This window comes from Anopheles nili, chromosome 2 (genome assembly GCF_943737925.1).
Source record: "Anopheles nili chromosome 2, idAnoNiliSN_F5_01, whole genome shotgun sequence".
NCBI classification, from domain to species: Eukaryota; Metazoa; Arthropoda; class Insecta; order Diptera; family Culicidae; genus Anopheles; species Anopheles nili.
In genome coordinates this window covers 57927969-57952728 of record NC_071291.1, presented here as the reverse complement: position 1 = coordinate 57952728, position 24760 = coordinate 57927969, and the positions used below count along the sequence as shown (strand labels likewise).

The window sequence follows — 24760 nt, the reverse complement described above, 5'->3', positions numbered from 1 at the left end:
CATAAATGCGGTAAGTTCGCCAGAAAGGTACAAAAGTAAGTTTTTGGCAAACCAACGGAGCCTTAAACCCCATCACAAGCCCATCAAAAACCACAGGCAGGTTAAGAACCTAACGGCAGCAAACTTCGTTCGTGGGTATAAAAAGATATCGGTCGACAAACAAATCCTTAGCCAGACCGTTCTGAAAACCTGCCCGGCCTCCTCAACACCAAACGGCGTGCACTTGAGCATAAATGATATTCACAAAACACGTTCCACGCTCTCGCTACCTGTACCCATATGCCCCTGTCTGTCGCCCGAACGGGCAGACATAAAAATGGTTTAGAATAAATGCGGTGTAGCCCTACGCAGAGGGGTAATATAGCGGGATCGTCTCGTGAAGGTCGCGCCTTTTTGGTTTCGCTAAATGCGTCCACCGGTCGGAGATTCCATCCCCTAGATTCTTTTTATTATTCTTTCGTCTTTGGATGAGCTCGTTCGGTTGTGTTTGCGGCTCTCCAGACGAGTCTCATTCTCCCTTTGCTGCCCTATCCACCTCTCCTCGATGTGCATGTGGAGGAATTTCGCCGTCGCCCAAGGTGTGTATAATGTAAATAAAGACGCAGCTAACGAATGTACAGTGTGTGTATGTGTGTGTGTGTGTGTGGCGATTGTGGAAGGGCACACGGGCAAAGGGCCGGATGATGATACGCGGGCATTTAAAAGGCGACGTCGCGCCACGGTACCAGCAGTCTGAGGTTGGAACAATAAAAACGATACTTCTCGCAACCTGTCTTCGAGCCCTCAGCCGCGCGCCGTTTTGGGCCACGAAACGGAGCTACCTTCTCAAGGTCGTTACCGAAACGTTCTACCGGTTTATGGGTCTGCTTGCTTCTCCCTAGCACCGATTCGCCTTGAACGCTAGCCAACAACACAGAAAACGCCGTCTTCCTTCACGGTTTAGGAGGAGCATTTTGAAGAAATGTCACAAAAATGGCTCGTGGCCAGCGAAAGTCACGACGAAAGGCGGCTGATGGGCTAGAAAAGGCCGCCCTCGAGACGCAACCAATTGTTGATTCCTTCATTATCGGAAGGAGGGCCGCCGCCCTCCGATTGGGGCTCGAAAATGAGGGGAAAATGCTTCTGCTGCCCCACACAACAATGAAACTCTGTCTAGGCCAGCCGAAGAGATGTACCAACCATGGCTAATGGCGCGCCTTTCCGCCCCGAGAGCTTTCCCTTTTTCACGCTCTGATAAAAATGCCGACAACGTTTGGTGGGAAGAGGTCGGTGGGAGAGATGATTGGGGGAGGGAGGGGGCGGTTGAAAAGCGTGCCCAATGAAAATCCACGATGAAACACAACACAACAACATCAAAAATAAGGCGCATCTCCATCGCGGCATGAAATTTACGCCAGCAAAATAAAACGCCGGGTGAAACTGACCGATGGTTGTTGAATCGGTCCTCTCTACATCGAGGAGGAACATCTTCAACGATGACGGTGGGAAATGGGAAAACGAAACGAACACCTCGCGTAAGAGCGTCCTCATGTGTGTGTGGTTTTTTTAGAAATCGTGCAGAAACCATGATTTCTGCATCGCATTCACCACACACGGTTCAAAATGAATTTAAAAGCCAGTTGACCTGTGCAAACCTGCTGACCGTTTCTGGTGCTGCAGGTCAGGGAATTGGAGCCGTTACTCTCGCAAGCTGTGAACCAGATGTGGCCATGTTGCCAGAATAGCGTGTGGAATATGAGAAGGGAAAAACGAAAACTGGGCTGTCGCGTGTTGGGTTTGAAATGAACTATTTAACGCACGATACAAAAAACATGTCGTTTGGATACTTTTTGGATAAGATATTGTGGATATCGCGAACTAATTTAAGCCAAACTAGCGCAATAAAGCACATTTTGTAAGGCGTTGCTTGCACGCGCTCTCACCTCTCGCATTACACGCATTTTAATGCAACCGTTTGGAAGCCGCGAGATCAGAACGAGAGCCATCTCCGGAGGTTGTTCTCGCATCCCTACGTGGGCGAAACACGATGCACCCACCCGCGAGAAGAGAGCGAGATTTTCCACAACCTCACGAGCAGCAACCCGGCAGCTTTGAGCCACCGACGCCCGGAGTCGTCAACCCAGGACCATAGCGAGTGAAAGAAACAAAACACACCATCTTCAATCCCCGTCAACCATGTTGGGGTGCATACTTGACCAAGAGCCGAGGCCTGGAAAACAGCGACAAAGCGAAAGAAAGAAAGAGAGGGTGAAAGAAGAAGAGAGAGGAGAAAAAGAGCAAGAGCGGAAACGGGAAAAGAGCGAACGGGAGGCATGCAAGACAAAAGAATCATCTCAAACTCCAGGGCGATGGGTTTTGCCTCGCGGATTCACTACTACTAACGCACGGCGAAAGGGACGCTCTCGCGTTTTTTTGTCATTCACCAAGGAGCAAGCGTCGTTTTTGGAATGCGTTGCCTGCTGCGTTGAGTCGTGATACACACACAAGCGCACTCGCAAACGAACAACGCCTGCTAGGTACTGAAACAGGAGAAGGACACTCGCGTGGTAACACGCACACACACAGGCACCGTGGCGATTGAGAGTGAACATTTTCCGCCCGAATCGCGTGTGTGGGAAAAGCTCCTCGTACATTTAATCGCTTTTCTGCCGTTAACGCACCCGCGGAAACGCATCCCGAGAGGCAAAAAAAACCAACAAAGATGGATGCTGGGATGCCATTTTTGCACTCTCATCATTAGCTCTCGCTCACGCGCTCTCTCTCTCTCTCGCTCTCGTTCTTTCTCTCCGCACCTTTCAGCCAGCACCCACATTCCGGGCGGACAGAATCTGTGGCCCTTTTCCTTTACCGTTTCCCCGACCAACACCCATCGGCGGCTGCTGCACCCGTATGCCCCGTTTACAGTCCCGTGTCGAGTGATTTTGATTGACTGGGGGAGCCTCCCATTTCTCGATCGCACACCAGGGTTTCGCAGGGGATGATGGCGATTATTTTCCACGCAAATGGCGACAAAACCCCCCACCATCCACCGAAGCCCTCTATCCCCTCTCTTACATCCCTTCCCACGCAAACAACGTTCACTTACCTCGTACTTCAATCCGGCCAAACGCAGCCAGGTCTCCACCTTCAGGCAGAAGGGCGAAATCGAGGGCAGCATGGGCGTGCGGGTGAACTGGTAGAGGTACACCACGTCCTTCTCGAAGTTCGCCTTGTGCACGGTGGGCTTCACTTCCTTCTCCTTCTTGGCCGGGGCGGCCGCGGTCGCATCCGAGCTGGTCGCTCCGTCACCGCCCTCACCGGTCGCATTCTCTCCGGCCGGTTTTTCCTCGCCCGTCTTCTTATCGGCGTCCCCACCGGTGGCAGCGGCGGTGGCGGCGGCGGTTGCGTCTCCGGCGGCCTTATCGGCGGCGGCCACAACGGCCTCAGCGCTGGCGGCGGCAGTGGCCACGGCCGGCTGCTCAGCCTTTTTCTCTTCCTCGCCGGTGGCAACGACGGGCTTATTCTCGGTTTCGGCGGACATTTTGATTAACGCTTGGGACTGTTTTTTTTCCTTCCTTTCTGAATTCCCGACTTGCGGTCGAAGTTGGCCTCTGGCTGTGTTCGGTACACCGAAACGCACTACACGCCCTAACTACAGGCTACTGGAAGGACTCACTTGGCACTTTGACTCACACGCGCGCACTCGTGCGGGAAAATATGCACTTCCGAGGTGTGGAAATGGGAAAAACAAGCACACTGCAATTCCCGTCTTTTCTGTTCGTCGACTTTTTTTCTGCAAAGGATAAGAGAGAAAGGCGAAACATCAGAACAAGGTTGCCTACTGTGATGTGAGGAAGCTGAACCATCCAAGCGGGAATATAATGGAAGCACTGGCGAGGACGAGAAAGGGAATCATCATCAGGCACATCAAAAAATAATGCTCCTATATTGCGAAGTCATAAATAATGTTAATAAAATTAAATTCAAGCTAAATTGGTTCGAGAACTCGCTGAAGATTTCATCCTTCACAGGAGTAGGCTGAATGCGAGTGAAATCTCGCAACAAAGATCGAAAAAGTGCGACCGTTCGATTTGATCTTTTCCTTTTTGCCTTTCTCGACCAACAAATCAGTGGTACAAGGGCAGTTTAAACAGCTTTCTATCAAATGCTGCACTTCACTCGCGGAAAAGCACACTGGCAGACTAACGAATTCATTTTTTTAGTTAACACAGCAACGTTGGTCACAGGACAGTTCCTCACTATTCGTTTTCAAGCACCGTTTTCACCAAACTAACCAATGGGTTCTCTATAGCCGAAGTATTTTAACCGTTACTTTTTTTTTTCGAACGGGAATAAACCAACACCGTCCCGTCAGCCTCTACAGAGCACCACCAATCTGTTACCGAGCACAAAGAAGAGTGTTTTGATTGAACAGAAAATGTCTGCACCCAGCAAAGGTTGCTGCACATCACACGACGACCGCTCCCACTGCAAATAACGTATGCACCCAAAACTGTAGCTTATCAAAGTAGCCGCTTGCCAACGCGAACGAATCTAAGGCTGGCTTTCTAACTTAGCACCCCCGGAACTTGATGCTCCGTCCTCTGTGTGATCCCGGGAACCGACACCCGGATCTACACCGGGAGTTAACAGAAAACGCGAGACGAAAAACTCGCTTGCAACCAGAGAAGACAAGCCCACCAGCACCACGCGCGCGTCACTTCCTTTTAAACACACACACAAAAAACCGCCTTTTTAACACAACTGTACCACGTTTAAAGGGGTGCCCGGAGGAATATGGAATAAAAATGGGTAAAACACTAACCCGCAGGAATAAAAACTGCTAGTGCTGCTGTTACTGTTGCTGCTGCTGCTGATACTGCCGCTTGGCTGTGCAAATGTGGCTCTTGTGGGAGTTTGCTCCTTCTGCGAACGAATGCTTCTTTATACTTGCTTACACTTTATACTATGCTTATGCTTTATGCTGCTGCGAGATCGAACGGGTCGCGTCGCCCAGCCACGCTCTCCGCGTTTGGCAGCGTTTGCTCACGGTTCATTCTCTCTCTCGCGCCGGAGTGAAGCGCGCTCTGAAATCGGCCCAAACCGCTCGCTGGATCGAGATGCAACGATCGAGTTTTGGGAGAGAAAGAGAAGACAAAGAGAGTGTTGAAACTCGCCGCAACTGGAGCTGGGAGAGGAGAGAATCACAGTTGCTCGCCATATTTGAGCCATATCGCTCAATAGCTGTATATTCTAACGAATATTTTGAAATTAGCTGTTTTGCCCGATTCCATCCGAGTGGAATTTATTTCAGAGAATCAATTTCAATGTTCAATGATCAATGTTTTCAATAGATGAGATAAATAAGTTGGGATCAATGCCTATGTTAACTGTCCCGTTTATTGCTTTTCCAGCTGTTATTTCAATGTTTATTGGGCTATACTATTATTACGTGAAAACTAAGAAATTTCTTAATGTTGAGAAACAACTGAATCTAGTTGAAAGAAGAAATCATAAGAAAAATATATATTGGTATATATAGAAAAATATATATAAGGACCTATACGGACAATATAAATCCAATATTTGTTGCAACAAAAAACGCTTTTGTTTCTTATAAAGGACCGTTAAGGGAGTAGAAGATAGTAGATCAGAGATCATAAAGTGAATATATATAATAGTAATTAATAAAACTGAATAAAACCAAAACATGCAGGATTACGAGTAGGCGCACCTATTTAGAGCTATAGATGGGAGTGTGCATTAGCCAAGCGTCTTCAACCCCTCCATTGTGTACGGTTCCAGTGCACTATGTAACGTTTTGGTACTGATTGTGGTCATAAACCACTTATGGAATAACCCAATGGATTGCTTCATATTATTCTACAAGTCATTCGTATACATAAGAAACGGTGACTGTGTTTCTCATACCGTAAGAAACTTTAGTGAAAAATGGATGGCAAATCAAGTGTCATACGTTTCGGACACGAAGGTTCATATAAAAGAACGTTTAAAAGAAGAAAACTATTGTTTAACCCTCAAGATCGCCATGGAATTCAATTTATATCTCTACACCCTCATTTCAACCAAGATGTGGGTTGAAGATGAATCATTTGCCCATTTGAATTCAGTTAATTACTTCCTTTATTTTGATTTTTAGCAAATTTGAAATATTTCATACTCACGTAAAATTCTATAATTACTCAGGACAAAAATATAACTTCCCCACCTCTCGGAGATCAGAGTATGATCGTGATCAACAGCGTACAGAAATCTATCCAGCGTGATGGAATGCGAACAATTCAGGCGGTAGACTACATCGTAGGAATAACACATATGCAAATGGTGTATGTGCAACGATGCCGCCGTGAATCAATTGATGAATCAATTAGTGATGCATTCGAACAGCGTTTGAAAATGCGTGTCACGTTGTTAAATATTCGGTAGGGAGCCGTTTCTTCAATCTCACTTGTTCCTTAATTGAGATATTTTTAGGAATGAGATATGGGTGTAGTTAAACTTCTTACCAACGATTTGATCTTGTATTGACATCGGAAACCCATTAACCCGTTGGTTAGGATTGAACGATTATATTCTATGAGTCACAGAAGAGGCGCTCGGATGCTTGATTGAGTTGTCTCCCTCTGTAACATCGGAATGTAACATTTCCCCACACTTTTGTGCCAGTTCGTGATCAAATTAATGTCATTTTCAAACTATCTTTCATCTGCTATCATTATTTGGCCGTTATTAAACATTCAAGATTAAATTGAATTAAATAAAATAAATTATCTGTTCACTGAGAAGATTACAAAAAAATGTAAAAATCTTTAATACACTCGTGAAAATGCACAGTTACCTGATTTTTTACTAATTCATTATAATCCTCTACCACAATAGCAGGAAGCACATAAAATCTCATAATTTCAGATATTCTCTTGCAGAAAAAACACAAATTTTAGCTGTTTTTATAAGAATATTGACATCTTTAAGTTTGTATTCTCTTATTTCATATTATTAGCATTGTTTTGATGTATGCAAATGTTTGGTCGTTTTGTTTCCAAGCTTAATTGTTTTGTTATCCGTACCTTTATGTGATCGTGTTGTTTACACTGTATTCTAAACAATATATTACTTAGTACGAGGGCATTCAATAATTTAATGAAAATAGTGCTAATCTCTCTTTTGTTTCGTGTATTTGAATCACGTTCCACCCAATCCTGTTCGCGCTCCGTTGTTCTTGCTTTGAGTGCTATTCTACTAGCGCTGCCTTTGCGATATTGCTTGTTTTTTGGCTTCCCGATTCGTCAAATACGCATCCTTGCACTCACTCTTGTTTTTTTTCTCACACACACAGGTGCTTTGAGCATGCTATCACTAAACAATTTAGCTTACCAATTTCCGTTTGTAATTGAAGCCCTCCCTGCTTACAAGGCAGAAGCGGGCCACTAGGCAAAAGGCATCTATTCTTATCACGCTCACGTTACAATGATTTGTATTTGTTTGGTTTGCTACATTTCTTGTGCCTTTTTAAAAGGCAACACTCAGCCTCTCGCGTTCTATAGATTATAATTATGGAAAGCTGTCGTTCGAACACTTTCTACACATGTGTCCGTGTATCATTGGTTTGCATCGACGTATGCTCTTTGAGTGTAAGGTCAAGTGTAGGTGAGTGTATGTCTTGTGCTAAAATAAAATATATCTTAAACTACTAGCATATTGTCTAGCCTTAAAACAGCAATCAACCAGGAAATCTCAAATATTTCGATATTTAAAGCATGTGTTTGAGCTGCTAGATATCAAACGAACGGCAAAACAACTTTGATTGAGCAACGCCAAAAAATAACTGCCTACAGCAAGAGAATTTGAACGATTTTGTCGAGCCATGTGAACAGATAGCGCTGAAGCAAAAAGGTTAACAAGCGTCTTACAATCGACTTATAATCTATGTGCATCCTAAACCAGGGAAGCAAAATATAACGATACGCATGGTGCATTCGTGTTTTGTAGACACAGTGCTAACAATGGCTGGGACAGATTTTCCGAAGGAACATAAGAGTTTAGAGAGCCACACACTCGCAATAGACCATAAAAAAGAGTTGCTGTTTTTTTGGAACGTGTTAAAGTAGCACCCCCAATGTGAGTTTTGTTTGTAAGGGGGGCTTTGTAAGCTGGGACGGTACGTATTCGTCACATTAGTCGCACTTATCGGCGGCGACGAGTGGAAACCTGACAATGCGCATCTGGCTTCCATAGTCGCATATCACCGAACCACATGCCGGGAGCATAACCTTTGGACAAAGCTGCATGTTGGAGCAATCTAACTTAACTTCCCGGGCAACCTCACCACTACGAGCATCCCATACAACCAGTGCTCCTGAAATGTAAGAATTGACATTGTAGATTTTCTGCCAGCACATGCACTGAAAGGAAAATGCAAATCACATAACCTTCGCTCAAAATGTATACCTGGTTTGCCGGTTACGAGTAGAGAAGGTGTTAACATCACCAGAGCAGAATATGCATGTGACACAGCAATGGTGTTCAAAGGATGACCCTGGAACCGATCCCAGACACGAATTCGTTCGTCTAATCCGAGCGATATCACGTAGCTGGGTGAACCAACGAGAGCAACGATTGAATCATCGTGCGCTTGAATTTTGTACATACAAGCACCTGCAAAAAAAGGACACAATTGTAATATTGAAAAGAATGAATGGAGATTTTTCTTCCTTACCGGTAGTGAGATCCCACATGCAAAGCAATCCATCCTGCGAACCAGATCCGGCCATCTCAGGTTGCCACTGGTCGATAAAAAGACACGTGATGGGTCCACAATGGCCGTGTAGCGTATACAACAGCAGATGGTTGTCGGCACGGTACACTTTAAGCGTATGGTCTTGGCTGCCTGTCATGACGGTGTTTCCTGCCACCTCCAAACAAGTTACCGGCTGTTGATGTCCCGAGTGCTGGAACTCTAGCAGACAACGTAATTCCTCTGAATCGGAATGGGGACCAGTCCCAACTGTGCCCATGGCTGCTTGTAATGAACCCAAACTACCAGCTGAACCAGTACGGATGTGAGCTAAAATTAAGAAAAAAATATGTTATTTAATAGATGCTATTGAAAATGATCCTGCAACATTTGTTCATACTTCTGCGATAGGCAGACGTGAAGCCCCAATCGATTTGCCTTCCCTGGGTGTACGTTTCCAGCCGGAAGAAATCGATTCGTCCACTCAACCGGGCAGCTATAACGCGATCTCCAGTCAGCTTGATATTGGTCACTCCGTTGTTGTGCAAAGGTTCGGCCTCATGAATGCACTAAAATTCATCAGCATGGTTAGTAACATTGTTTCACCTGGGGTTATTCTCGTATGTGCTTACCTTAAAACTACCACTGCTTCCTTCCCAAAATTCCAACCGCCCATTCGCACACCCAATGACGATGAGATTGTCGAGAAAATCCAGACACCATACGGGCGACACATAATGATGGGTTTGCTTTGGACTTCCGGGTGGTCGTGGACATTCGCTGGATAACGCCGTGGGCCGAGCCATCCAGTGGTTGTTCGCAGACGGGTCTTCCAGCGAGGTGTGCGATTCTGTTGCCCACGACGAAGATATCGATCCGTTCGGGGCAAAGCGATTCCGAAGGTCGGATCCACCAGCAAGGCTTCCGATGGACGAGTAGTCACCACTAACAGATCTTCTACCCGCCGCTGGCGGTGGACAGGAAGTGAAAAATCGTTCATATTGCGCCTGGAAGTCAAAAAGTTTCGGATCAGCCGATGACGTGTTCGCTGCCGGGTTGTCCAAGCTGGAGAAGTTAAAGTGAAGCTTCTTCTTCAACTTAAAAGCAGATCCGACGTTTGCGCTTGATAGTGAACTGGAGTTGGGAGCGTTTGCTTCAGCCTGAAGTACTTCTTGTACTCCCGTGATGTGGTCGGCATGGTCGTTACGCAGCATTACACCTGATGAAACCAGTGGAGTGCTCGTCGTGGACGGCGATGGAGGTGTCTGAGGTGATGATGAGCTTACACGAACTTGCTGGAGTTCGAAGTAGTGCTGCCTGTCTATTTCAGCCATCAGCTCTCCGTTAGTGATGTCCCAAACCTTAACCTGTCCCTGAAGGCACGAACTAGCGATCATATTACCATCCGTAACGAGACATTCAACTCGATGCGCGTGACCGTTCACTTGAATTGGGACTCCTTCCAACAAGTATTGTTCCGGCTTTGAATCCGTCTCGCTGTCACTTTCGTGCCAACTTGCCCGCCATTCGGCATAGTTGCGAGTACAAACGCACCGGTAAAGCACTATCATCGTATAAGTTACCATAAAAGTGCTGACCCCGAGAAGTAGACAGGTAAGCAGGATTTCCATAGGAGTTTTTGGATAGAACGGTGCATTTCCGATGGGCATATGCGATCCGTCTCCCGTATCGGTATCACTAAAGTCCAAAGGATCTAACGCTACGGCCAGTGCCTTCCACTGGAAATGATGTGGCGCTTTTTCCTCCGCATTTCGCAGCTGAATTGCCGTTTGAGGACTAACGGCGTGGGACAGTTTTATAGCTGGCAGAACGGTGACGTACCGACCACTGAGAGACACGTTGTACTGCTTCAATATTGACGCCCAGTGGAAGTTCGATAGTTGATACACCGTTTCATAATCAGGATGCTTCAAACGATGCAGCTGCTCCGTTACATTGAGAGGTCGTTGTTCTCCTCCCTTGTCACTGGCTCCATTTGCACCACCCAGCGTGCTGGCATCCGGAAGTTTGTGATAGTTTAATCGATCCATCTCGAGCGCCCGGGCAGCGTAGGATTCTGTGCTTGCAATTCCAAGCTCGTGGACGTCCACACGGACGCCATCAAACCGAGATGATCCATCTAAAGACGTAGGCTCGTGGCTGGTGAGATTTTTGTCGATAACAAACAACTCCTCTATCAGACCCGCGTTGTAGATAATGTTTGAAATCCACAGAACCATCCAAATCATAAATCCACGCTGGAAAAAACGCGTCCTTGCCCAAAAATTGACGATTCGAAGGCGCTTAGGAATTTTTACATCCTTCCCCGTACCGGATCCGTTCTTCTGGTGCCCTGAGGATTGATCCAATCCAGTCAGCTTAGGGTGAGACCGGGAGCGGTTAATTGATCCACCACCATTCCTAGCATCTCGAGAGGGCATCGTTCCTCCACCATTGCCACCGGCTCCACGCCGTAAATCACTGTTAAAATACAACATCTTTGGCAATCGGCGCACCTCCGCACTGTACTCAACGCGTTTGATATCCAACGCCAGTACGGTGGCAAAGAACAGCATCTGCAGCAGAAAGTCCGACACCAAACCAACCATCGCGAAAATGCAGAACTCCTGAATGACTGGCACGAATGTTGCCAGCCCGCCAGTGAGTATGGTGATTTCTGTCAACAAGTTCTTGGTAATCGACCAACCTTCTCGGCTCAGTCCTTGGGCAACTCGTATCTTTACATCGAGATTGTTATCAGTCGTGAGAACGCTCTTTGTGATGACGAGCACGTTCTCCAGTCCAACCAATATGACAAGGTACGGGTATACTCCCTTCGACTGGAAGCTTATGGTGAGTCCGAAGAAAAAGCACAATCCCAGCGACATCAGCAAGCTGCCAAGGACCGTCAGCACGGCGCAGGATGCCAGCATGATGCGCGATCGAATGGCTTCGATTTTCCGTACGGAGAAGTACACATAAATGAACAGGACACAAAACGCGATGCACTGGGGTAGCACCTCCTTCCAGTTGAACTCGCCTGGATAAAACATGTACATGATCGATTGCTGTGGATGCGGTTGTGAAGCCGAACCCGTGCTAGAACTGTCACCATCAACCGACGGTTCCTGCTGATGCAGCGGGTATGACTCTGTCAGCCTTTTCTTTAGTGATTCGATGTAAGCCGGGTTGTTTTCACGGAGAATCAGTGTGACCGCATATTGTATTATTCGCGGTCGCACTCGCATAGGATATCGCTTCACGCCAGTGTCACGTAATGGAACACCAAACAGCATTTCTGCATTCGAAACTTTTGACTTTTGAAGATTCTAAAATAAAGGCACGAAAAAATGATCATAAAACATGATTTATTTCTTGTTTTGGAGTATAAAGAACAACTTACATGATTGACAAAGACGGTGTTCAGCAAATTGCTATCCTTGTTGAAGTTTTGCATGTTTTGCTGCCATAGATTAGCCGGCGAGAGTAGCAAACAGTTGTACTCAGGAAATAGAGCCTGTTGTGAGGAACGTTTAACATTTTCCACGTGCAAGCAGATATTTCCCAGTGTGGTTTTGCTGTCATCCTCGTGGTTACGGATGATCTCGACCAACTTGAACACTTCATACAGCGGTCCACGGAAGGCGTCGGTCAGTAACAGATCGTCTTCCCACGGGACGACACTTGTACGCAATATGATTTGCTGCACATACAGCAACGGATCTATTCGGGCCCAGGGAAACTGCGTTTCCATACTGATGTTGTAGATGTTGAACATGTTGCCACTGGAGAAGCTGAACGGATTGTAGAACTCGTTCGTTAGATTCGCGTTGTTAAGGTGCAGATTATCGCTGATGCTTTCAGTGTAGGGGAATATCACTTTGGTTGGAATCGTTCCCGGCAAGGGAATATTTAAGAGTGGATAACTGCAATAAACAAACAAAAAATATAATAAGAGAATTGATGATAACTTCTTATAATTAAGAGATAATAATAACATTCTTTTGAAATTATTTTCAGATCAACTGCCAATAAACAAAATTACATCATTGGCATACATTAACATTTAGCATGAGCGAAAATAGTTGTTTTGTTTTCCATGAAGGTACTTTTTTATTGTTTGAATGTCCTTACCAAAAAACTTTACCAAACATAGAAAAAAAGATAAACAGATAAATTGCAAAAAAGTAGATATAAAAAATGAATACATGAGTAAAAAAGTATGTCAAAAGATGTTGCAATCTGTAAATCGCCTACGATTATATCATACGATTCTGTTAAGTTGAAGCAATATGTAACAGTTAGTTCCTTTCTACAACTAAGAATATATGTAACGGAAAGTCTAGAGAAAGTCAACGCAAAAAAAAACTATTAAAAACAGCAACAGAGTTTCATAATAATCTTTATCACATCAACCCGGCCAACGTTTTCCAGTCGTGACTGGTCATGGCCATGGTCGTGTTCGAAGATTGTGAACGCCTGTAACACAAGTCCATTAATTTCATCTAGTTTTCGCGGAAGGATGACCTTTCGCCTAAAACGGAAACAAATCCAAGGTCAATTGTGTCCGTGGAGCCATTATCATTTTGACAGACAAACCAAAAAAAACATCGTACAATAAATAAATAAAATGTGTTTGAGATATTCCCAATGGCAATGGCATCTTATCTCCTTCAGTGTGGTCAATTTAGTCACTATACAGCAGGGCGAACACATCAACAACAAGATGGGACGTGAGTTTGTGTGAAGCAAATTGAACAAAAAAAACGAATCACTTTCAACTTCACGTTTTGTTTGCTATGTTTAACATAACTGTTTGGTCGGTAAAGTAAACAAGAACAACGATGTAATATTGCAAGCAGATGGTTTGGCATGTGAGATGGTTAAAGTTCCGCACACGTGCTCTGAAGCTTTGCGCAAACACTCAATTCAAATAGAAATGCTAAAATACATCACAGACACAAATGCAGATAATCAGATACCACCTTCAATCGTGTTGCTTATGAGAATTACAGCCATTATAACTTTTAAAGGTGGCGATTCATTAATGCTAATAAAAAGTTTGCGAGAGCTATGTCTCGTTTAAACAGTGTATATATATTATTTCTCTATTTTTTTAAGATTTTTCGTAAATGATCTTACATGATCAAACACAATCAAACGTTAAGTGGGAATAAAGCACAATACAACACATATGGTAAAGTGCCTATTAAAGGAATTCCGGAATACTGTGTGTGCTTTCATATTTTCCATTTTGATTGCACGTTAGATTGATATGCTAGGTGCAGCAAAACTAGCATGCAAATGGCTCACTCCTTCCTGAGCGCAGACTTTCAGTTCACGACCGTGCTAGGAGGAAGCAGGGGTGAATTTGCATCTTTCGAATGTCAGCACGTTTGACGTGTGGCAAAAGTCGAACCAACGTGACGGTGTTCAGTGATAGCAGTGGCAGGTTTCTTCCTTCCGACACACAGGAACGATGGCAGACTAGCAGGAAAGCCAAAACAAAGTACCGGTACTACTCCGTAAATGGTACTGTATCTCTTTGATAACCGCTCTCTGGCTCAGGTTCGTTTAGGTAATCTTGCAGGCGGTTCTTGCACATGGTTTTTGAAATCATATTTGTTGAATATGCAGCTTAAAACAAACGAAAAACTAAAAATATTTTTAACGGCATTTTTCCTATGTTTTACAACTTCTCTTATCGTACGTTGCAAGAGCATACTAAAGTATCGAAATCGAATAAAAAATCTTCCGTAATTGGAAAACTCTAGAACTCGAAAACATTGCAAAAACATTTGCACTGCTTATCGCGCAACTCTTTTTGAATCATGCCGAACATGGCCATTTACGGGCGTATATGTGTAAAAATTTGATATCGCCTCTTTTAGCAGTGGCAATACAAACCACGTGGGACACATTTTTTACGCCTATTAAATGTTAAACAACAGTTTAACAAGCCCTATGAGAAGGTGCTGTTGACAACTCAGCATTTTTGGAGCGATTTTAAACGATCCTGGGATTGTAAACTATTTCAATCATTCATCCTAAAACATAAAATATCTTTATATCATATTGTAGTATTATTCGCACCAAGTACAGCTCAATCATGAAATATGAGGAAAATATTTAGTTGCCTTTTTTCGAAAAAAAAACGTGTCAAAAAGTCTATACTCAAAATTACAATGTTACGAAAGCTTCTGCGATCATGCAGTAGCGATAATTTATACTCATGAAACTTATGAGTTCGAAAATCAAAACCCAAATTTATAGAAAGCACACAAATCGTTGCTGTTACGCTCTGTTTCAAAGATCAGGTTGATTCCATTAGGAGCAGGACATGCTGTGAGTCCTCAAACATTAAATGATTATTGCTCTTAGTTATCAGTTGGTACTAAATCATCCTTTTTTTCGATGAAGTAATGTTAAGTTTACAGTTTCATTCCAAAATTAAGTATCATCTCATCTGCAATTTAGTCGAGTATGTTCGCTGTTTAATTGTATGTTATAAGCACAATGATTTATATGTATGTTGAAATTTATCCCCATTTTACACGTATGTCGTTCAAACTCACCAGCAAAAGATGATGATGGCAAGTGCAAAACTAGTAGCTGTCGTGGGATAAGTGGACAAAAACAGCCCATGTTTGTAGTACATCTGTGAAACACGCGACGGTAGCGAGGTAGTCGAGGTGCGATCGGACTGTTTCGTCCTAGAGCCTCCACCACCGGACATCGCTGTTGATGCCGCCGTTGGCCGCGGTGGTGGTTTCATGGCGTTGGCCGACAACACCGGATGTTGCTGGGCAAAGCCACCAGACATACCGGCAGGAAGTTTCTGTGGCACGTTGGGTTGCTGCGATCGCACCGGTGACTGATGGTTGTTCTGCGGCTGCTGTGATGTGTCCTGTTGTGTTGTTGACGAGCCGTGGTACTGATGGTGGTAGTGATTGTTGATGCGCTCTGCGCCGGGAGGCGACAAAGATTCTGTACTGGCCGATGCCGTCATGTTGCAAAACGGTACACAGCGGATGAGTGAGTGTGCTCCTTCACCTACTCACAAAATTTGCACACTTTGTATACGATATAAATACACTCTTTTTAACCAGCTTCTCTATGCTGTTCAAGCGCTAGTACATACACGGGTTCGAAACAAGTGGGAAACGTTTTGTCATCACTGCTCAACGCCGCGGGCGTGAAGCGTGTAACCAAAACCACTGCCAGCGATCAAACATAAACTGTTCCCTTCAGCGCCCCGTTCGTCGTTAGTAATCGCCACTCCTTCGTAAAACTTCTTGTGCGATCTACCCTTATTCGGCATTATACCCGATGGTATCCAATTAAATGCAACCGTACCGGTGTTAATAGTGCATCCAGCCGCACTTAGCCGTCAGTGTGATCCATTTAAATGCAAATGCTGCAGCACATCACCACGTTGCGCAATAGTTTACTGAGGCTACTTGGATTTTAGAACGACGACCGACGTTCACATACGCACTATTTTGCAGGCTGCTCTCCCACGGCATGCAATCCTTTTACGCTGCCGCTTTTAGCACATACACCTTTTCGGCGCGGTTTCGTTCACTAGAGCACTTTGATAGGCTTGATTAAGCTACAATGGCAAGATCAGGCGTCGCTTTTGTAAAGCGGATCACTTTCCTAACGAAATCCGGTTGTAAACATGAGCCTTGTTAGGACTGTCGGCGTGGAGAGCGCAATTTGACATTTGCCAATAGGTCAACCACACTGAATACGACTGGCGTGACAAACAAAACACAAAGCGCACTTCCTATATTGCGATAGTTATTACAACGCTATCAGTATGGGTAGCTCTGCAAACCGCTGCTGTGCCGCCAAAACAACATTGCTACAACTCCAGGCGTTCAAACTGACAATCTGCACTAACGTGTACTTCACTGACACGTTTTCGGATCGTCAACTACACTACTGGAGGATAAACCGTGCACAACACTCCCGCCAGCCTGCCCCCCAGCCACACACGCAATTAGCAGTTTACGCGTACATTCAACTTTTACAAACAACCAGCTGAGCGGTGTGTCGAGAGCAAAGATAGAGCGAAGAAAAGAAGCTATAAAATTACATAATTTCACATCACATACACGCCCGCTCTGCGATTGTGGACGCGGAACTACACTTATATCCGGAGAGTAAAGGATAAGAGGGGGTTGTGGGACGCTCGCCGCTACACTTCACTGGTAGTACGGCTTTTTTTGCTGCAAATAAATCGACTCGCTGGTAACGGTGCTAGGCGCAATTCGCACGTGGATTACGTAGACTTTGCAATCGAAATCTGTGTGTTATCATCAATATTTTATTCACTCCTTTGCGTAGCGGTCACTCATCGGTGATTCACACTGCGTCACAGGGAAAATAGATGAGCGATACCTTGTTTACTATAGTTTGGAACTTTTTGAACCGCACTCTTTAGATTGACCGTTCTTCGCCACGTTGATGTTGTCCGCCAAACTATCAACATCGGCAATATTCAGCACAAGATGCAAAATTCTGCTACGCGAAATCCTGCTGATTGGAACATACACATGAACGCATGTACACTGCGCGCGAATACTTTTTCTTCATCGAATTGATCTCTTTCTCTTTCGAACTTAACTCATGAGACGCGATTGAAAGATAAAAAAAACTAATTTGAATTTTTATCTCATTTTTCAAGCTCAAGAATGATGAAATACACCGCTGTTTTAATGAAAACCTTCGGTTTAGAAAACGATATTCTTTTTACGCTACAGATAAATTGCATGCCACGGTTGACGTACACATTTTGACAACCAATTATCCAGGGTCGTATTTATGCGACTGGTTTTATTACTATCATTTTGCCGTCCGGTCTAGTTACCGAAGGGTTTTTATTTATTTTTAACCATATTCTCCTCCACTTTGCAGTGTTCGTAAAACATCAAATTTAACTTTTGTTCGGTTCATGTAAATAATAATCACTTACATGATAGCCATTTTTCATTAATGCTGCGTAACAAAATAGAAGATACACTTTTGTGCATCTCGTTACAAGTACCTTGGCCACAGCAAAATATCAAAAATTTCCAAAACGTCAACACGTAAAATAGAAGTGTGTAAATATGGCAGACAAGGCAGAGAAAATCGCTGCTGCACGAAAAAAGGTAAACAAGGCCTGCAAATTAACGAAAATTACATGGAAATGTTTCCTCACGATCGTGTGAAAGCTGTACCAACTCAGGAGCTTGTATAGCTTCAAAACTGAGTCGTACAGATAATGTTATTTTGTTTCGTGCGAAATTGCGTTTGATGACAGTGTAACATCAGATGCAAACAATCTGACACGTCAGCTTGGAGTAATGATAGTATTTTGTTTCTTACAAAATCATTCAAATTCAGCTCAAGCAGTATCAGGCACGGCAGAAGGAGCGAGATCATGATCCTAGCCAGATACAGGAAACAAGCAGTCAGCCACACGCATTGGACACCGGACCATCATTAATGCCAACCACCCAACCCATGTCTTTGGTGCCGACCTTGACTAACAATAATCTTCATGCGGACATACCGCTCCAAAATGATTTCAATCGAAATGTTTTTTCCTCCGAGGACTTCGATAAACAAAAGCCGAATACGACAGCAGTCGATGGATCGGTTGTTTCGATTTCCAACTATTTCAACAACAGTGCTACAACCTTTTCCAACCTACCGGATGTGGGAGATTTGTTCGAAAGTGGCGACCCACAGCGTACATCAACTTCATCGTCAGTTGTACCACCGGCAGCGCCGGTTTTGGAAGCACGCCAGCCGGACCCGCCAATCGATGCCAGTCTCTATAATATCAACAAAATATCCGATGAAATAGGCAATCTCATCGCCAATGCAAGTGCTGACCTTGGGCCCCAAAATACGATACTCGAATTGGAATCGGAAAAGGCGGATCTGGCACGACAATTAAACGCAGAAAAATTAGAAAACGATGAGTTACGGTTGCGATTACGCAACAACCAATCTCTCCTGGATGAATCGAAGATCGAAATTGATAAACTTCGACTAGAAAATAGCACACGTGTGACGGCGGAACTGGGTCCGCTACAGGAGCAACTGCAAATGCAAAGCCAAGCGGTAGGGGTACTTGTAGGTGAAAAGGCGGAACTCACCGCATCGTTGGCAAAATGCAAACAACTCATCCAGGAGCGTGCATCAGAAAATGACGCCTTGCAAATTCGCCTCAAAGAAATGAGCAATGCCATACGTAAGCTAGAGCAGGAATTGAGCAGCGAAAGAAGTCAGAGCCAGCGTTTTCAACAGCTGGAAGAGACGATCAATTCTCAGGTTGGTGAATGTCAACGCGAAGCAGAAGGTTTTCGCAAGCTGCGCGATGACCTACAGGAAGATATAGCTGAACTTCGACAAAAATTAACGGTGCGAAATGACGAATATCAAAAGGTGCAGCAAACGCTTGAACAAACGCGCTCCGAATTGGGACTGGCGAAGATACGTATTGATCAGCTGACCTCCGATGATGGACAGGATTTTAATGCGAAAATCGAATCACTCACACAGCAGAACCTAATCAAAGCGCAGCAGATTAAGGATCTGCAAGAGCTGGTAAAGCAGATCGGAGCTGAGAGGGATCAAAGCAACCAACAGTACCAAAACTACGTGTTGCACCTGAATAAAGAGATCACGAATTTGGCTGAGAAAATTCAGGAGCTCACCGACGAAAACAACCGGCTAGCGAAAAGTGAAGAAACGGCCGTACGGTTTGCGAACGAGCTGGAGCGACAAATTCAGCAGCAAATGCTGAAACAGCAGTCAGTTTATGCCGCTCAGCATGAATCTAATCCCAGCGAGGAGGAAACGAAACTGTTGGATGAACATGAAAAGCTAAAAGCGGAACTAGAAGCTGTACGAAAATTCTGCGATGAGTTGGAACACGAAAAAGCGGAATTACTGGTAAAGCCATTTTTTTATAAGCCTCTTTTTTATTAGGAGATTAATTGACCTCTTTTTTTCTAGAAAGGAGACTCCTCGAAGGAAGAACAGCGAATTAACTTTGAAATGCAGCTCAAGCAATACGAGGAGCAAATAGCAACATTGCAGCTTACCGTAGAGCGACTGCAATTGGATAAGCCAGACGTCGCAAAATTACTGGCAGAGATCGAAAGCGGAAGAGTTGGAGCATCTCGCGCAGTAACACAAAACCAGGAACTAAAATCCCAACTCGAAGAGATGCAGCGTGCATTCGTGCAAATTGTGAGTTCTTTTCTCTACTCGATTTCATGTTAATTATGTTTTCAATTGTGTGATGAGATTTTTCCCCTTATTCCCCTTACAGAGCAATGACAAATTAAACCTAACTGACAAACTGCAAACCGAGCTTCACCTTGGAAAGGAAATGAAAGCTAACTACGGTAACTTGGAATCGGAACTAGCTGCTATTCGTGAGAAATTGCATTTCAAAGACGAAGAAATGATTCGCTTGACACACGAAAATACCGAGCTCAATAAGCAAATTTATCAGCAGAATCAGGAAATCGATCGATTACGGTACTACGAGTCCCGCTCGAACGATGCATCCACGCTACAGCGGGAGCTGGAAGTACAGAAACAAACGGCAGAAGATCTTCGTCGTCAATTGCACGATGCAACCGTCCCTGGCGAGCAACACGTGGTAGTAAATGGTGATCAAATGGCCTCAAACCCGTCCGATTATGCTAACTACCGACAGGAAATCGAAACACTTCGACGGGAGAAGGAAGAATTGCTGAAGGCGTTGAACAAATTCCAGCAAGATCGCTCCCAGGACGCTGGAGGAGAGCCAAATGGAACCTCTCAGGGGTCCTGTGGTCCAGTCGATAAGCAATCATCCATTGTAAGCAGCATCCCCACCGCAGAGGCAATGGAAAAGTTACAGCAACGCTTCAAGCGTACCATGTTGGAGGTGGCGGAATTAACAGAAGAAAAACAACGACTGGAACACTTGGTGATGCAGCTGCAGGGCGAAACCGAAACCATCGGTGAATATATTACGCTCTACCAGCAGCAAAGGAGGCTACTGAAGCAAAAAGACATGGAGCGCGATCTTCAGCTGCAGCAGTTAGCCGACGATCGTGAAATGATGAGACTCAAGCTAAAGGAGCTGAACTATCTCGTGCATCGGTTAGTGCACGAACAAGGCGGTACCCCCCGTGATGCTGCTCACCATCACCAGCCGGCACGTGTCAACAGCACCAGTGGGGATGACCACACGAAAGCCATCTCTGTTGCGAGTAATACTAGTCTAAGTGGTGCGCCGAATAGTGACGCTGCTGCACATCATGTTGCGCCAACATCACAAACAAACGGTGGCGAGAATCACTCGCCATTGCTACCAAAGGTGCACATAAAACCAACCGAAACGGCTGGCCGCATCCTTTCGCTTCTGACCGACATCAAGGAGGCGAATATTCCTTACGGCAGTGGGGTTCAGCATTGCTCCTGCTGCTCTGGCCGGCTCGAAACGGTGTAGGAAGTTTTGGTTCCAGGGCTAAATTAAGTTCCCGAAAGCTGTGGTATAGTTATCCTTGTTTTTTTTAGCGCTACAGGCATTTTTATTATAAAAATTATTCCTTACTTCTATTATTGTCAAAGCGATATTTATAATGAGGTATAAATAGATAACCAACGCAGGCATAGCGCGTACTATAATTCATCGTGGCTCGTGTATCGTATATTGTTTGTGAAAGAATATAAACATGAAAGAAATAATTAAATACCAGAAAACGGACGAACCAACTGGCAACACTATGTGCTGACCGGCTGACGTTGTTTTGGTTTCGCTTGACAACCAACTGTTTTGTTGATACCGGCTTGCGCAAAAGAAAAGTAGAAAAAGAACAAACAGAAGCGTAGCATTTACGCGAAGTTTTCAAATTGTACGCCAGCGTTTTAAAATGCTCCCTTTTTTCCGGCGTGTAAAAGCATGTGTTGGAACTATTTACTTTATAGGATTGCTGTTCAACCTTTTGGGAAATGTTACATCTATCACTGTAGACGATAATGGATACGTAATGTACTGTCCGTGCATGGGTAAGTGAAATATTTGTGAAATCCACCGTAAAAACAGCTAGCCTGCAAGCAGGTTTGGCGTAAAAACAGGAGTTCTTACCAGTTTCAATACAACTATTCTATCGTTTCTGTATCCTCATTTGAACAGGTCGTTTTGGTAACCAAGCCGATCACTTCCTTGGATCATTGGGATTTGCGAAGGGCTTGAACCGAACACTCGTTCTTCCGCCATGGGTAGAATACCGCAAAGGCGAAACCCGATCGACCCAGGTACCGTTTGATACTTACTTTCAAGTGAGCCCGCTGCAAGATTTTCATCCCGTTATAACGATGGAAAACTTTATGGAAAAACTTGCTCCTGCTCTGTGGCCTCCGGAGGAGCGTGTTTCATTCTGCTACACCGAGCGTATGAGTCTGGACGGAAGCCCCGGTCACGGATGTAACGCAAAAAGCGGCAACCCATTCGGGCCGTTCTGGGACACGTTTCAAATTGATTTCGTCGATTCGGAGTTCTTTGGTCCGAAGTTAAATTATGACATTCATCACGACCGCAAAATGGCTCATCGATGGAATGAACAGTATCCGGCTGATAAATGGCCAGTAATCGCCTTTACCGGAGCTCCTGCGGTTTTTCCAGCGCAGCAGGAAAATCTCGAACTTCATAGGTACCTAAAATGGTCCGTGAAGTACGAAAACGACGCCAGGCAGTTTATTCGTGACGCGCTGCCCAAAGGCGCCTTTATCGGAATTCACTTGCGCAATGGAATCGATTGGGTGAGAGCCTGTGAGCATGTAAAGGAGAGCTCTAATCTCTTCTCGTCTCCACAATGTCTGGGCTACCGAAATGAACACGGTCAGCTTACGGGGGAAATGTGCATGCCATCGAAAGACACCATTGTGAGACAGCTCAAGCGTCGTATTAAGCTGCAGCGAGAAACAACACCAGACAATCCGATAAAAGCCGTTTTCGTAGCCTCCGATAGTAATCACATGCTGGCAGATTTGAACGATGCACTGAAACGCATGGACGTAACGGTAGTGCGTCAACCGGATGCGAATCCTCATCTAGACCTGGCGATCCTGGCACGATCGAATCACTTTATCGGTAACTGCATTTCGTCTTATTCGGCCTTTGTGAAACGAGAGCGCGATGTTAGCGGGTTTCCTTCATCCTTTTGGGCCTTCCCGCCAGAAAAACCGACAGCTAAATCGAAAAGTGCATCAAAAACTCACGAAGAACTGTAAGCAATTAGGGATTTGTATCCTTAGAAGTGATGTGAAAACTCAATTTGGAGCCATCCATTATAGAAACAATGAATCTGTTTTATCGTCCACCATAATATTGGTTATTGTATCGCACAAGGATTGCAATTTTAATTCACTTTGCGGCTCTATCAAATATAGTTGCATAAGCCATAGAATAATTGATGCCAGCTAAAGATGATCTATGAATAAATCTCACTACACGTTTTAATGATAACTGCATTGGATTTCTGCTCAATCTGTTTTTTTAAGTCGTAAGAGCGGGTAACAGCAACGAGATTAATGAACATCGTGGGCCTTTTTTACACGTGTCCTATTCAAATTCATACTGATATGACAATTCATATATCGACAATGCATTCAACAAAGAATACCGTAGTACGCAAGCAAGAAATTAAGATATATAGAGGATGTTTTGAATCCTTTTTGATAAGAAATGTCATAATCAATAGCAATTTTATGCGATTTTTTAAACTAAATGAGATAAATAATATGTATTATTTATCGCCAAACAAAGCTAACGAATCTCTTTGCTAGGGTTTGAAGCACCCCTGCAAGGCGTTACGCGTTTGTTCATAACTATAGGTTACATTGTGGTCATTTGAGTATTGAGGGCTAAATAAACTAAAAAAAACTTTGTAAAATTTTTTAAATTTTGTTTTTATAAATTTTTTTTTAGAAATTTGTTCTGTAAGCCCATGATTATTCTGGGCTAACTTGCGAATGAGAATAAGAATTAGAATTGGAGATGGAGGGAAGATAATGTTTCCACGCGTATTTTAATCTAGATTTTTTCTTAGATTATTCAACATATGGCGCCATTACTTATATTTGCTTGTAATTCATTTAAAGTATCAGTTATTCAAGAATACTTCCATTTTTTTAACTTTTATACGGAATAAAAGACTTTTTCGGTAAGTACAAATCGAGCATCCCTGTTATACATGATCCCACATTAATGTTAAAATATGACCAATTTTTAGTAAATCAAAACTGATTATGACTCTATTTTCAAATTGTTCATGGAATAATCCTTGTTCGACTAATTCACATTTGAATATCACGGAGCATTCTATGTAAATGCATTACGATAAAAACAAAAACACACCACATGTTCAAGGAAACTGTTAAGAAACATATATTTACATTTATCACATATTACGCAATTCAAACCAACCCGTAGCCGATACAATAATCAGGTCACAATGTAAAGGATTTAAAAATTGAAGGGTGACTCGCATGTAATCAGCTAGTATCACAAAACGCTTCACGCATACATTTACAAAGAACATGTGGCAAATTGTATTATAATGCACTAGCTTCTCGCTCAATATTACCCCAATTAACGAGGACACTTTCGCAGTCAAAACGTAAGCGTCCCCTATTGAAACGGATCAGCTAAACTACCCAGTTACACTCTGGAACCCCTCATAAAGCGGCAGTTTTCCCTGTTTCTCATGGCTTGTTTCGGTGGTGTCAAGCACATCAAACTAAGCAACCCGTGTGGAATCATCACCATCATCATCATCATCATCGTCATCATACAATGGTTGTCCCCTTTGCCCCTAACCAAAACGAAGGGCAACTGAAGCGTTCCCTGGTGTATTATGCACTCCCCGATGCGAGTCCTTGTGCGAAAAGGACCGCACGGCCGGGAGAGCACACAAACTTCCGTCCCAAAAAGAGGGAAAATGTTAAGTGAGCCTGTCGAAGGGA

General features: G+C 44.2%; 4 protein-coding genes across 5 annotated transcripts in view; 2 read left to right on the top strand and 2 right to left on the bottom strand.

Moving 5' to 3' along the window:
• The window catches only part of LOC128721227 (failed axon connections), a 42785-nt gene extending 37863 nt beyond the window's left edge, over positions 1-4922 (bottom strand). For both annotated transcript variants that reach the window (XM_053814959.1, XM_053814960.1), the window contains exons 1-2: positions 4805-4922; positions 3086-3772 (exon numbers count right to left, since the gene is read on the bottom strand). In XM_053814959.1, coding sequence (XP_053670934.1) covers positions 3086-3520 — 435 coding nt within the window. In that variant the 5' untranslated portion in view covers positions 3521-3772; positions 4805-4922. The remainder of the gene's footprint in view (positions 1-3085; positions 3773-4804) is intronic.
• Positions 4923-8174: 3252 nt separating this feature from the next.
• LOC128726788 (sterol regulatory element-binding protein cleavage-activating protein) lies at positions 8175-15743 on the bottom strand. The gene is made up of 7 exons (XM_053820619.1): positions 15310-15743; positions 12138-12660; positions 9367-12063; positions 9135-9303; positions 8717-9064; positions 8449-8655; positions 8175-8356 (listed from the first exon to the last, which is right to left on the bottom strand). Exons 1-7 carry the CDS (start codon positions 15741-15743, stop codon positions 8175-8177), a joined length of 4560 nt encoding a protein of 1519 aa, XP_053676594.1.
• A 2107-nt stretch (positions 15744-17850) lies between these two features.
• LOC128731532 (golgin subfamily A member 2-like) lies at positions 17851-21421 on the top strand. Its single transcript, XM_053824657.1, has 4 exons — positions 17851-17892; positions 18128-19687; positions 19751-19987; positions 20070-21421. The coding sequence occupies exons 1-4, from the start codon at positions 17851-17853 to the stop codon at positions 21240-21242; spliced, it is 3012 nt and encodes a 1003-aa protein (XP_053680632.1). The 3' UTR covers positions 21243-21421.
• Positions 21422-21666: 245 nt separating this feature from the next.
• LOC128726777 (GDP-fucose protein O-fucosyltransferase 1) lies at positions 21667-23026 on the top strand. The gene is made up of 2 exons (XM_053820608.1): positions 21667-21802; positions 21930-23026. The coding sequence occupies exons 1-2, from the start codon at positions 21667-21669 to the stop codon at positions 23024-23026; spliced, it is 1233 nt and encodes a 410-aa protein (XP_053676583.1).
• Positions 23027-24760: the final 1734 nt, after the last annotated feature.

Bases quoted from the DNA above. Each gene is read 5' to 3' on its own strand.
- LOC128726788 (XM_053820619.1), bottom strand. From the start codon at position 15,743: ATGACGGCATCGGCCAGTACAGAATCTTTGTCGCCTCCCGGCGCAGAG. The intron at 12,661-15,309 runs GTGAGTTTGAAC...TGTTTATTGCAG, and splicing joins GCCATCATCATCTTTTGCTG to TTATCCACTCTTAAATATTC. The intron at 8,357-8,448 runs GTATACATTTTG...CTTACATTTCAG, and splicing joins ACTCGTAACCGGCAAACCAG to GAGCACTGGTTGTATGGGAT.
- LOC128731532 (XM_053824657.1), top strand. From the start codon at position 17,851: ATGGCAGACAAGGCAGAGAAAATCGCTGCTGCACGAAAAAAG. The intron at 19,688-19,750 runs GTAAAGCCATTT...CTTTTTTTCTAG, and splicing joins ACGAAAAAGCGGAATTACTG to AAAGGAGACTCCTCGAAGGA. The intron at 19,988-20,069 runs GTGAGTTCTTTT...TTCCCCTTACAG, and splicing joins AGCGTGCATTCGTGCAAATT to AGCAATGACAAATTAAACCT.
- LOC128726777 (XM_053820608.1), top strand. From the start codon at position 21,667: ATGCTCCCTTTTTTCCGGCGTGTAAAAGCATGTGTTGGAACTATTTAC. The intron at 21,803-21,929 runs GTAAGTGAAATA...TCATTTGAACAG, and splicing joins AATGTACTGTCCGTGCATGG to GTCGTTTTGGTAACCAAGCC.